This window comes from Phalacrocorax carbo, chromosome 1 (genome assembly GCF_963921805.1).
Source record: "Phalacrocorax carbo chromosome 1, bPhaCar2.1, whole genome shotgun sequence".
NCBI lineage: Eukaryota > Metazoa > Chordata > Aves > Suliformes > Phalacrocoracidae > Phalacrocorax > Phalacrocorax carbo.
The window spans coordinates 33,752,757-33,767,189 of record NC_087513.1 but is presented as its reverse complement, the minus strand read 5'-3'; the positions used below and the strand labels follow the sequence as shown (position 1 = coordinate 33,767,189).

General features: G+C 40.7%; 1 protein-coding gene across 1 annotated transcript in view; it reads right to left on the bottom strand.

Annotated features, from left to right (window-relative positions):
- Nucleotides 1–14,408, bottom strand: part of TMEM117 (transmembrane protein 117) — a 237,560-nt gene extending 223,152 nt beyond the window's left edge. Inside the window, exon 1 of the mRNA XM_064448161.1 lies at nt 13,780–14,408. Coding sequence (XP_064304231.1) covers nt 13,780–13,820 — 41 coding nt within the window. The 5' untranslated portion in view covers nt 13,821–14,408. The remainder of the gene's footprint in view (nt 1–13,779) is intronic.
- Between the last annotated feature and the right edge of the window lie 25 nt (nt 14,409–14,433).

Below are 14,433 nucleotides of genomic sequence, written 5' to 3'. Positions count from 1 at the left end.
CACTCTTCATGCACCTACACACCAAAAAAAATTCTCTTCAGCTTAGATGGAAACCCATGCTACAACTACAGAGTGTTCATGCACATCTTGTCAGATAACAAATCAGTGAGCAAGTCTTTGAAGCCACTAAGTCTGAAGTCATCTACTTTTCTATTAAAGTAACTGAAAGCGTAAGTGTGCCATATACATCCCCCAAATTCCATGTTGCAACTGAAAGGGGGAAGGGCTTTTAAGATGCAAAAAACAAAAGTTAACTGTTCTATTGCTGAATGCTTATCCAGCTGAAAGTTAATTGTTGCAGAACGCTTATCTAGCCGCTGTGTAAAATAATTAGCAAGGAGGCCTGGAATCCACCAGCGAAGGACAAATTCCTGATAAGGATAGAAAATTGTCTCAAGAACCAGCTAAAACTGACTTTGCAGTTTGGACAAGTGTCAAGAGATAACTGAGTCTGCGCAAAACCAAAAGGTTACTAGTGGTGACGAAGAGGAGCCAGCAGCCTTCATCTTTACGACCCCCGATGACCACCACGAGGAGGCACTGCACAAGCTCAGTTGGGAAAGATCTATGGAAATAACTTTTTTTGGCTAATTTTAATACGCAGCAGGGAAAGGTCATGCATATGTATAGGTGTATTGGGAAATCTTAGGTATATGTAATGCTTTACTGTATAAATCCAAGACAAACTACCACACAGGCACGCACGACTTTGGTGGGGCTACCCCCTGTGCTGCCCAGCGCTGAATAAACATACCTACTTTACAGTCTTACAGACTGTGGAGTCCGCTTTCCGCACGTCACAATTGTTTTGGGAAAGCCAATATTTTTTTCAAAAAGTGTAGTACTTCACTCATATATATATATATATATAAAAAAAAAAAAGCTGGACCACTCCTATACCTTTTTCTAATCAAGCAATCAAGATTCAGTCGATGAAATACATACCTGAATAGCAACAATTAACAAACAATCTAAGTAAACATGACTAATCGGGCCCACTCATTGAAAACCAGCAACTGAAGAATATAAACAAACTCTTACCTACGAAACTGTCAGCAACTGAACAGGTCAGCAGTAAAGCCAGTAAGTTGAACATAAAATGCAGGTTGAATCAGGATAATGACTCATCTTGAAATGATAGTTTTGATAGTTGTGAATGAAACTATTTTACCAGCACTCCTACTACAAAACAGCGCTTGTGTGAAGGCTACCCTTTTACACTTGGTTTCCACCAGAGAGCTGTGAGTATTGAACTAACCATATACATATTGTACTGCAGTATCAATTTCTGTAGAGTCATTTTACACTGAAATATGAGGAATCAGCCTTCTGCACATTAGTCTGTAACTGGAAAGTTCTCTTACAAGACTCTGCTGCCTCAGACAACTGTCTGGTGCAGGAACATGCACTGAGCTACAGTATGTTCCAAAATAATGATGCTGTACTAAGAGACAGGTTTCTTTACTTTTCTATGCCAAAGCAAAAGTGCTAGTTTTGTCAGTGAAAAGCCTGCAGGTCCAAACTAAAAAGACTCATGTAATCGCTCTATTAAGAAAAAAAATAAGAAGAAAATGCAATCAATTATAAAATCCTGTGTATTCAGGATTGAAAGGTAATTCTGGAGGTTGGAAGAAATGCTACAGCTTCTTCTCAGAAAGCGCTCTGATATCCCATGTTATCTACATTGACTATGTGCTTGGCTGCTCGATCCATAAAATTGTGGGTCACTTAACACCCATGAAATTTCACAGAATCACATCACAGCTGAGGCTGCAGGCAACCTCTGGAGATCCTCTAGTTCAGCCCTGTGCTCAGAGCACGGTTGTGTCCAGTTAGGCTTTGAGTATATCCAAGGTTGTAGACTCCACAACCTCTTTGGTCAATCTGTTCTAATGTTTGACAACCCTCACAGTAAAAAGTGGTTTTCATCTGTTAAACGAAACTTCCTATATTTCAGTTTGCGCCCATTGCCTCTGAGAAGAGTCTGTCTTCATCTTCTTTACCCCTACTATTGGGCTTTTAGATACATCGATAAGATCCTCTCCCTTGAGCCTCCTCTCCTCAAACAGTCCCAGCTCTCTCAGCCTGTCCTCCCACTCCTTTCATCTGTGGTTGCACAAAAACCTCTTCCCTGGCTTGCTGCTTGGAAAAAGTTATTTCATTCCCTCAAATCTCAAAACCCCATTACTCAAGGACTGTGCTCCTAATGTATTTTTCTTCCATCCTGCTGTTGTGGGTTGACCCCAGCCAGCAGGTAAGCACCCATGCAGCTGCTAGCTCACTCCCCCTGCCTCCTTCCCCAGCAGGACAGGGAGAGAATAGGAGAAAAAGAGAGAAAACTCATGGTTCGAGATAAAGATGGCTTAATAAGTGAGGAAAACAAAGTGAGAATTAATAAAACGTAATAAGTGAGGATTAAAAAAAAAAAAGCGATGCTAAGGCAATCGCTCACCAAGGCACACAAGCAGACCGATACCCGGTCAGTCTCTGATGGCCAGCTCTGAAGCCAACCCCTATCCTGCCCCTTTCCTCTACCTTGTTTTATTGCTGGGCTCAATGTCATGTGGCATGGAGTATCCCTTTGGTCAGTTTGAGTCAGCTGTCCTGGCTGTGTCCCTTCCCAGATTCTTGCCCACCCCCAGCCCACTTGCTGGGATGGGAGTGTGAGTTAGTGGGAAAGACAGACAGCCTTGACTGTGCCAGCCCTGCTCAGTAATAGCCAAAACATTGGTGTCTCTTCAATACTGTTTTAGCTACAAACCCAAAACACAGCAGCACCGTACCTCTCCTATGAAGAAAGTTACCTCCATCCCAGGCCAGATGCAGTATACTTGCAAAACACATCCTTGGAACAAAAGATTTCCCCCTCTGAAATTTCACAGTCACAGTTATGGCAAACCGCCTCGGCTATACCACTTAAGATCTATTCATTATCTGCATCCCCAACTTGCTTCTACTGTCTAAAAGAAGAAAAAGCAGCACATCAAAACATGAAACAAGTGGAGAAAAAACAAAAGCTGACAACAAGCAGTGTATAACTAAAGAGTTAAATAATTTAAGAACTTAGAAGAAAGGAAAGGCAAAAATATATATCCCATGGAGAGTAAGAAAGTTAAGTTAATCAGAGACATGACACTGCAAATACTAGCACTGCTTTACTATTAGATGTGAAAAATAGAATTGTCTAACAGAATGTGGAACAGCAGAAAGGTTTCTATTGCATATTTGAAAACACAAACAATGCTTTCACATTATATAACATTGAAATACTTTCCATTAAATCAATAATATGAAAGGATAGTAAACAGCAGCAACTTAAACATCTATTTTTAAATGGCAGTTTGAAGAGTTATTAGCAAAATAAATGAAAGCCATGACAGACACCAATGTTAATCATTAAATTTGTTTCCTAACAAGTCTGAAATGCTGAGGAAGTTTCATAGAACTAGAAGAAAGTTAATGTTGTAACAAGATTTAAAGGGTAAATAGGATGACCTACTTAATTACAGGCTTCCCAGGCTGACAGCAAGCATGAGTAAATATATCGGAAAGGTAGGTTCAGGTCTCAATTTCTGAAAGAAATGAAAGGGAGAAGAACTGGAATAACCAAATGGAAGACAGAGGTGCAGGCTGTGCAGCCATGAATCCCCCCCCTCCACACGAGCACACACACACACTGTACATCAGAGTAGTCACCACATCTAGTGGTGCTTTTGACCTAACAGTGCCCCTGTTTCTGCAAGAACAACCAGCAATAGGAGCTGACAGAACACACTCTGAAAAACTGTCCTGGTGTCCCTTTAGGAGATAGTGCATTTGTTTGGTTAGGTCAGTACCAATATATGCCCAAACTCCTCAAAGTATTTATGTGATCAGATAACTACTGACATTTCAATGAAATAATGAGAATGGCATGAAATCAACATTATATGCAATGCACAGATGAACTAATAGGCTTCCAAGTCATCATAAAGGGCCTTAGTTCTAGCTCTGTTTAACATTTTTCATCAATGAAACAAGAAAGAGAATGCAAATTACCTAAGATGAAGGAGTCTAAAAATAATGGCAAAAGGACACATCTCTGATGCAAAACCTCTGGACTGTTTGACTTGTTGGGTGCAATCTAAAATATTTCAAACCAAATGTAAATGTGAATAGGAGCAAATTACACCTGCTGTCCCCATAAGGCAGAAAAAAAATTAAGAAGAGCTTGGATATAGATTTTAACAAACAGAAATGGTGTTCTGGGTAAAAATGGTAGTGGAATCTTGGGATCTGGTTGATTAATATGTACTTTTTGGTCCTTGTCAGGCACGTTTTACTTTACCAAGGTGAAGTTAAGGGGTGGTTTCATCATTGTTGAGAGGTTAAAGCACAGAAATAAAATTCTGAGCAGACTTTAATACCTATATCCAATTTTGCAGTACTAATGGAACTTGGACAAAAAGGTGTAAGAGAACTGTGGAGCCAGAACTTTAAGTGACCTTTTACATATGGTGAAACAGAACTTCAATTCTGGAGTCAAATGATAAAGGGCTTACCAAGGTTAAAGCAGAAACTGTACTGGAAGTTTTGAAGATGATAGTCAGATGATAAACAAAACTTACACTTGAATGAAATACTTACTTCTGTTCATCCAGACCAAATTTAGTCCAGGTAAGCATCATTCTACTTCAAATAATCACACTGATTCCAACAGGCAACACACCTAGCCTAGATAAAATCGCTGAAGATCTGTTTAGTGAGGTGAACTTACACCACTAATTAAGTAACTTTTAAGTGCATCTGCTGACCATATGGATGCTTTCAACTAATAGAACAACCAGATGTGACTTCTGTACCAGGAAAAGAGAGGAAAAATCAGCTTGCATATACAGAATTAGAGAAAACACAAATGAAGAAAAAGTGGAATCTGAGTTCGGCCTTCCATGGATACTGCTTAACCACACCATCCAAGTTCACTGCAATGGTAAAAGAAGATTTCAGAATTGTAGGATTAAAGCTGGAAGACAAAAGTTCAGAAAAATAGTAAGTGGTAACATAACATCTTTGGGAAAATATACTCTAATGTTGCTGAACTCTAGTAAGAAAAATATAACATCACGTTTTGTTTAGTATGAGCCTTTTGTTTTTTTATATAAGCAGGCCTCAGATTACTATCTGACAGGAAAATAAATTAAGCTTTGTTGGTTTATTTAATATTAAAGAAAAATTGGATTAAAAATAATGAGGGGTAATTTCTTAACCTCATGAAAAAACATGGGACTAAAAAAGTCTTGTGTTTTGAGTTGTTCTTCAAAAGTGCAATGAACAGCTGTACTTCATACAACTACAGTATAACAACATGTTGCCTCTATAACAAAAGTCTGAAGGCTTTACTGTGTAGTATATAAACTCCCTGTGTCTTCATCCTATTTCCATTGAAACAAAAATAGGTGAAGCACGACACAAAAATTTTGCATCTTGACAAATGTACTGCTTTTAAACTCAAGCACAGTGTGATAACTCAAACAACTAAATGACTTTATTTTCAAACCTCTGCACACCTGAAATGGGAGTGTGTTGTCTAATACAGTTAATACGATTCTGAGAGCTGATCATGCCGTCATATACAGCTGACTGGATGAGGGGAACAGAAACGCAGCCAGGCACTCGCTGCTGCGTTGGGTGGGTCGGTAGAGGCTATGGCAAACCAGACACTGCGCTAATGTAACTGAGGAGCAAATCTGTCCCTGCTGAAGCAGGGACATACAGGTTTCTTGTGCAAAACATGGCTTGTCCAACCAGTGGATCAAACCCCAGGAGTACAAGTGAGCTATGCCTGCTAACAACTTCAATGTACTGTCCAAATGGTAGCACTGGTGAATCAGAACTATGATCTCACTGAAAATAATCAAATGTACAAATTAAACATGAGAGAGGTAATCACAGTCTGAAGATAATTAACAAGGGAATCATAAATACACTACGCCTAAAGAGCGGGTTTTTTTGCTGTCAGATTTTTAGTTCTGAACAAGTGATGAGAAGACCAAGCTTTGTGACCTTTCTTTAAAGCTTCTCATCATATGAAGAGATATGCAGTATCTATTATGCGAATAGACATTTTTTTTCAATGGCCAAAGAATAGCCTGTGGCAAATGCCTGTTATTTTTAGCTCATACTAATGCACTGTGAAAAAGCATAGTTACGAAAAAAAGAAATACAATGATAAATGTAATAATTTATTTAGCAGCTGGAAATCCGTTGAAAATGGACAGGCACTTTGAATAAGTGCCCAGGAGAACAAGTAAGAATGTACAGTGTGGTCAAAATGTCCTTTGTTTGTTTACTGAATTTCCTTTCATTTATAAGAAGAGCAGTGAGTGCACTGTAGAATCTTCTGGAACTAAACTGAAGTACTGGAGACCTTCAGTTATGCTGAGCCATAGCATACATCTGGGTTTGCATGTGCCTGTGGGGGTCTTATTCTGCTGGAAACTAAGTGCAAGGAGCTGAGCATTAAAAAATCAGTCTTAAATGCTAGAAGGGAGTAATGCAACTATTTCAGGTTTCACTCCAAGTCTTTCTCCTACCCTTCCTCTGCAGTTCTGTCTATTTAAAGAGTAAGCACTGCAGAGTAAGGATCTATGGTAGAGTTTTATTCTGTCACATTTCAGAATGCTTTCTGCAAACAGGCATAAAATCCCTAACTGGCCTCATGGAGACCTTTTGGGATAAAACTTCCCATGTTTTCTTGCTACTATTTTTTAATAGTAATGCATGGGTAGAAACTGGGTGTCACTTGTGACTCAGGAGAAAGGCCTCTCTGACTGAATTCCTCTCCTCCAAGTGGGACTCCATGAGTAGGAGGAATCCTTTGTCCCAGGTCCTCCCATTCTTTCACCCCAGCTTCAACATCTCTCAGGAGGTCTTCACTGTCCTCATGATGCCTGCATCAAAAAGTAGAATTATCTAACAACAGTTTGAACCATTTCTTAATTTGTTTGGATATTTGGATAAGACTGAAAATAGCAATAAGAAGCATACAAGGAGCCATTAGAGGGAACCTGATATTTGGTGGGTAAAGAATTGGTTGGATGGTCACATCCAGAGGGTGTGTCAATGGGTCAATATCCAGATGGAGATCAGTGACAAGTGGTTTCCCTCAGGAATCCATACTGGGACCAGTACTGTTTAATATCTTAATGAATGACATAGACGGTGGAATCTGCACACAACTGATACCAAGCTGAGCAGTGCAGTTGACACACATGAGGGATGGATGCCATCCAGAGCGACCTGGACAAGCTTGAGAAGTGGGCCTGTGTGAACTTCATGAGGTTCAACAAGGTCAAGTGCAAGGTCCTGCACCTGGGTTGGGGTGACCCCTAATATCAACACAAGCTGGGGGATGAAGGGATTGAGAGCAGCCCTGCAGAGGACTTGGGGGTACTGGTGGATGAAAAGCTGAATGTGAGCCAACAATGTATACTTGCAGCCCAGAAAGCCAACTGTACCCTGGGCTGCTTCGACAGAAGTGTGGCCAGCAGGTGAGGTGATTCTGCCCCTCTACTCCACTCTGGTGAGACCCCACCTGGAGGGCTGCGTCCAGCTCTGAAGCCCTCAGTACAAGAAAGACATGGGCCTGTGCAGGGGCCACAAAGATGATCTGAGGGATGGAACCTCCTGTAAGGAAAGGCTGAAAGGGCTGGGATTGTTCAGCCTGGAGAAGGCTCCAGGGAGACGTTATTGCAGCCTTTCAGTACCAAAAAGGGGCTTATAAGAAAGACGAGGACAGACTTTTTAGCAGGGCCTGTTGCGATAGGACAAGGGGTAATGGTTTTAAGCTAAAAGAGGGGTGATTCAAACTAGATAAAAGGAAGAAATTTTTTACTATGAGGGTGTTGAAACACCAGAACAAGTTGCCCAGAGACATGGTAGATGCCTCATCCCTGGAAACATTCACAATCAGGTTGGACGGGGCTCTGAGCTACCTGATGTAGTTGAAGATGTCCCTGCTCATTGCAGGGGGGTTGGAACTAGATGACCTTTAAAGGTCCCTTCCAACCCAAACCATTCTGTGATTCTATTAGATCTAATATGTCCACATGCTATGGAGCAACAGGCAGAAACCTGGGATCTCAGGAAGGATAGGAAAATGTCAAAGAAATCATAAGTCAAAAGACTGAAATTTTCAGATATTGATAGTCCTGGGCTACAAGGTAAACAGTCTTAGCAAGGATCAGAGGCTGTGCAACACCCTAATTAAGAGAGGAAGTGACATAGGACTTTGTGTCTTCAACACAGAGAGCAAACAATGCCTTGGCCAGAGTCACATTTCCTTCATCTGGCATTCATTTGTACTAACTGTCCCACATCAGGAGAGGAACCACCATCTCTGTAGTGATGGAAAACAAGATAAACAACTGCACATAATCAGCCTGGTGCTGGTGTTTCAGCTGATAGTATTTCACAATGACTCAGTGCACTCATCTAAAGTAAATATTGAAAGAAAGTGGAAATAGGTATGAAAGGAATGTTGCCCAGCATCTCTCTTCTCAGTTCACCAGGAAAGTTACTGGATCCATGCTATTGCTGCACTAGCGTATCATCCTAGATCATCTGACACTAAAACCAATTAATATACCCCCTACTAGTACAGTCCTGTCTGTACCAAAGTCAGTGACAGAATTCTTAATGATTTCAGTAGGGTCATGATATCCTCCATGTAACATTAGGAATAAAAGAAGTATAATCTCTAATTTTTGTAGTATGCATTTTCACCTAATCATTGTATCATCTGCCTTGTTATTATTTTTTAAATTGTTGTAATAACAGGAATATTTGAGTGAGGAAATCTTCAAGAAAATTACTATTTTCTAGAGTACTCAAAACCACCTACCAGCTCATTAGATCATGCAAACTTCGAATACTGCTCTATGCTCGGATATGACTACTGGCCAGACAAGCCACCCACCTGCAGGAGGTAATTACCAGTCTTGGCAGATAAGGTCTACTCTAAATCTGGACAGCACTGTGTTTGGTGGCTCTCTGCCAGGATTCATTAGCTTTCTAAAAGGGGTCCTTCTACAGTCACCATGTGCTGGGCTGTCAGTGAGACCATCCAAATGGGACTGAAACAATCCCAAGCACATTTTCTTTCTCATCAAGAAATAGCTAGCGAATCCAATGGAGTGGAAGGCAGAGTAGCCCTAACTGACATGAAAATATGAAAGGAGAGGCTGCTGAAAGACATCGAATGTACCCAGTCTTTTAAAAAAATAAATGGATATTGGAACAATTTTTCTAGATTGACATCCAGAGGGAGGCTTTACATGAACAAAAACAGCAGATCATGTTTGCCTTGGAGTTTTTTTCCATTACAAAATGTTCATTTTTAATATAAGTGTTATTTAAGTGGAGCTGCTTCTGGGTGGCAGGAAGACTTCATTCCTGTTGAATGAAGATAACAATATGGATTCAGTTTCTGCTTTATCATCATCTTCAATCTTGGCTACAGCAATACACCTTGCTATAAATAATACAGCTTGCTATAAATTATTAGTACAGCTCTTCAGCCACTCATCCTACTGGAGCAGATCATGTCCTGCTTCTGTTTTCTGTGCAGTCTTCCCCTAGAATCCAGTCAAATTTAACATTGTGGTATTTATGGTTGGGCATATGAAGGTCTGGGAAGAAGGCACACATGCACTAACTTAGCCCTGATAGCTTAAAATGGAAATTTTGACATTTCCAAAGGCCTAAGGGAGCTGTCCAGTTTTTCTTACTTTCTTCGACTCAAGAATCACTTTGAACATCATGTAAGATGATTTCTAAAAAGCTCTTGGGTGCTCTACACACAGAGAAGCTTCTTGGAAATTGTCATCAATAACAGACAAAGCAAACATAGATTTTAAATAATTAAAATAATTTTTCCCACTGGAAAGAAAAGGCAAAACTGAGAGCTGCAGAGATACCAGTCATACTGTTTAATGAACTTCAGAAATGCATTCAAAAAACACACCATGAAGGCAGAAGAGAAAATCTGAAAAAAGCGGCTGAAAGGGTGACTTTAATTTTGCACAATGATTTTGCAGTGGTATTTACATGTTAGTTAATCACTACTATTAGGGTAAGTATATGAAAGAACAAACAACATTTGAGAAATTTTGTGATTTAAAAACAACTGAGAGCATGAAACAATTTGACCATCATGTTGCCCTTTATGCTGTGCATAGAAAATGTAGAAGTGCCATGCCTAATGTCTATCTACAGGTTTACTGGAGCAGGATAAGGACTAGAATTGGACAACGATATCAACAAAGCATATTCAGAATCAACTCCTTAATAATGTCTGGAAGCACTTAACAGAACAGAAAAATGTAAGAAATACAGGAATTCCCACCAATTGCACTTTGTTCAGTTTATTTCACAGGACATTTTCTTTTTATTATCAAAGCATACCAAAACATGACAAGAATCAGTTGTCTACAACTTTTAGGATAGCAAAACCTATTACTGCAAATCTCTTTTCACCTATGGCAGTGAGTAGGAAAACCCCAGTACCTCAAACATGGCTATCCACCATACTGTAATTCAATTTAAAATAGTCGTCTATCTAGCACGTTCCTGGCCACCCACAGACAACGCCTACTGTGTCAGCTGTTTAAGCAGCCAGAAAGAAAAGTCCCTCAGATTATGAATATTAAGAGACAGGAGTTAGATGTTTTATTTGCTCATTTATGAGAAATGAACGGAAATACCTCAGAGCATAAAGAAATTGAGATATATTTATACTGCTATAAAGACTTACCAATGAACATAAAGTGAGAGCTGTCCATACTATAATGAAAACCACTTGTTATAATGGCAGGAGAGTGATGAGTTCTTACAGCAATACTTCTTAAGAGCAGCCTATCCATAAGCTCTAGCCATCACAAAGAAATACCTTTTTATTTGACTTGAACATAGTATATGTAGCTCTAACCAACCAACACACTAAGACTCACAAACAGGTAACGCTGGCATGCTCAGGAATCAAAGTCCATTTTGCTAGGAACATGTTTCATGCATATCCTGAAAGTTACAAGCAAACCTGACTCTAGGAGTGGTGTGATTTCTGATTTCTTTGTTTAGCTACCTATGGATGTATGGGAATGGAGATTACTGGAAGCAGAGTTGAAGAAATGAAGTTTTCGCGTATTTCTAAAGGAAGTAGTTGACATTCCTTCTTATACTATATTGAAGGAAGTTCATCTTGCTGACGGACCAACTCTCTAATACTAAAATTACCTTATCAGAATATGGTTATTTTTTGAGAACATGCTGATAGGGGAAAAGAATAATATGAACTGAAACTTTGAAGAGCATCAATATGGCGTCTATAGAGTTCTACAGGCAATGGAGCTCCACAGCAAGGAAATCAGTATTGCCCAGCAAAAAAGTTTTCACTCTTCAGCTGTTGGAAATGTGTTTAGTGTTTGAAGTGTCAAGTCAAGATAGGTATGGACTGTAATAAAAACTGTATGTAAAAAAATATGTGCATTTCCATTGTCAGGTGGACAATTATAGTCAAACCTGGAACAGGCCTTCCCGGCAACATCCCAACAGCAGAAAATGTTTGTGCACCATTACAGAGCTATGAAAACAACTAACCCAGGACTCCAGAGGTTATAACCACAGCATTTAATAAACTAGCGTAAGTGAATAGAGCAGTGTTAAATCAATGAAGAAATAAATGTATAGGGAAAGACAATAAAGACACTGCAAATGAAAACAAGACCCAGAAGTCACATAGAAAATGCTGTACCAAAGTGTATTCAATTTATTTCCTGTTTTTAAAATGTCATTTATTATTCAGCTAAAAGAATCTTATTAAAATTTGGGAAACTGCAATATGCTCTCTCTACCAAGACAGCCTTAATTGGATACAACATGTAATGTATACTGGAAAAAAATAATTTAAGTACAGGGAAGAAAATATAACTAATAAAAAGAAAAAAGTTAATTAATGTATATGCTAGAAAATAAACCTCCTTATCCTTATCCTGACACTCTTATGATTTGGATAGGACTTTAATCATCAAAACCATTTTACTAAGACTCCGAAGCACACTACAATTCAGAAGTTTAGGCATCTTCAGTAGACATAAAATCTTTACTTGCTTGTGCTTGCTTCTGTGCAATGTCTCTTCTTTGTCAAACATCAAACACTAATATAGGAAAAATATTTGTGATATTGAGATTTTTAAAAAATTCTTTAGACTTCCAGTTTGTCATTTTGCCAAAAAGGTGCTATGAAAAGCCAACGTGTATCAACCTTGTTTCATATGAAGCAGATGTTAAGATCCCATTTCTGTTCTTTAGAGCCCTCTGACAGATTGGGAATTGATGTGATGTGACATCAGATAGTCAAGGTGATCTCAATATGGTGACAGACATTATAGACCTCATATCACTCTAATATTTCCAGTCTAAGCATGCATTTCCATTGAAAGCACAGTTCCACAGTCTTAGCTCCGCATCCTTGTTACCACATTTTGCCAACGGTAGTTCTCCTGGGGACACATGACAAACTGGATCAAGGAACTAATCTGTCTTTTCAGGACATCTGTCTATCAAGGAACATTTCCTTTGCCCTTGTAAATTTTCAGGCAAATCCATCAGTTACAAACACTAACACCAACACAGGGGAGGAACCAAGAACATAGGACACGTGGCAGACTTAAGCTCAAATGATTTAAAGTAATTGTGACAGCACCACTTCTTTGGTTGCAACTGTGGCTGGATCTCTAGTGCTCCTTTCCTCTTGGAAAAGCTCTTCTCCAAGAATTGCTTTATTTTTTTTATAACCTCTGTTCTCCTGGATGCTTATAATCGAGGAGCCAGAGCTGACCTCTAGGTACCTGGGAGACACCTCCTGTCTCTCATTTCTTGGTTTCTCATGAAGTCTTTTCCCTGTCTCTTTCAGTCTCATTGCTAGAAGAAAGATTAACTCCAGCTTCTCTGTTTTCCCAGCTGCTGCAGTCCTCACAGTTCCAGCTCACTATCTAGAGACATGACTCCATAGTGACTTTCTATTTGCCGGACTAGCATTACACAGCACAGCTCACATACTACAGTTACAGTACTATTTCACATTTCCCAAATAGGACACTAAATCCTTCACCCGATGTCTTTAAACTGGGGATCTGACAAAGCGCAGGCACCCACATCTATCAACACAGCTGACTTCAGGAATTCCTGAGCTGCAGCCCTCTGGCAGCTGGGAAGGTGAGCCAGGGAAGGATTACCGTGTGCTTGCCTTACTCTTCTATTCTTGCCTGCTCCACTGGGCTAGATATTTGGTATGCCCTCTTACAGCATGTCTTATGTTGTCAGGTTGAATAGTGGCCCATAAAACCCCTGCTAACTCCAAGGAATCTGAAGGAATCGTCAGCATCAGGACATTATGTTATGTGCCCACAGCCCCGTTACATCTGCGAGTGCCCACACATTTCACCTGTGTAGTCTAATCCAGACCACAGCACAGATTAAGAATGCTGACTGCAGGACACATAAGCCATTTCTAAAGAAGAGATAGAAGCCATCTTTTTGTTCTTAGAGGATGCTGTTTCTCAACCTGTAGAGAGATGTGCCTGTGAAAGACGGCTAGCAAAAGCAAACCTACCTTCAAAGCATGCTTAAATACATGATGCAAGACTCTCCTTTACTGTGAACTTTAAAATACAAACTTCAGGGAAACTTTATCAGCACAGGTTGAGAAGGTGTAAAAGCCTTTGAACATATGGATAGACTTACTCGCTGAGAAGCAGGTACACCCTGTCTCTGCCTGGATCCATGCCTTGCCAACACAGATGAGCGTCTCAACCGCCAGATCCATCTTCACTATTTCTGTTGATGCAGTGCCACCAAGTAGCAAATAATGCAAAATTAAGAGAGAAAGAGTGCCTTGTCAGGGGCAAGGACTTGAGCTGAAAGAGCCGTGGTTCTGGGCTCTGCCCCCCGATTTTTTGGCTCTTTATCAGGTGATTGTTTAACGCAAAAATTCACAGTACACACAAGCAGCCTGGCATCCCACATTGCGGCTCCTTCCCTGCTGCCCCAAGCAAGAGCGGGAGGTCTCCACGACGGATTCCTAGAGATCAACTACATTCACGTCGTTTATTTTTCAGTACTTCGACCAAGAAGCAGCGCTGCGGGGCACCTGTCCCCTCCTGGAGGGGCCGGCCGCGGGTCGCGCCACACGCTCTGGGGCGGCAGTTGAAGGGGGCGAGCGGAGAGGGGAGAGAGGGGAGGGCGGCACCGCGCCCCCGTGTCACAGCAGCACCCGCGGGGCTGTAGCGGGGCGCGGAAGGGCGAGCGAGGCCCGGCTCTCGGAGCAGAGGCTCTGCCGCAGGGGGCAGCACCGCCACCGGGGCCCTGGGGCCGGCCCGGGCCGGCGGGGCCCGGAAG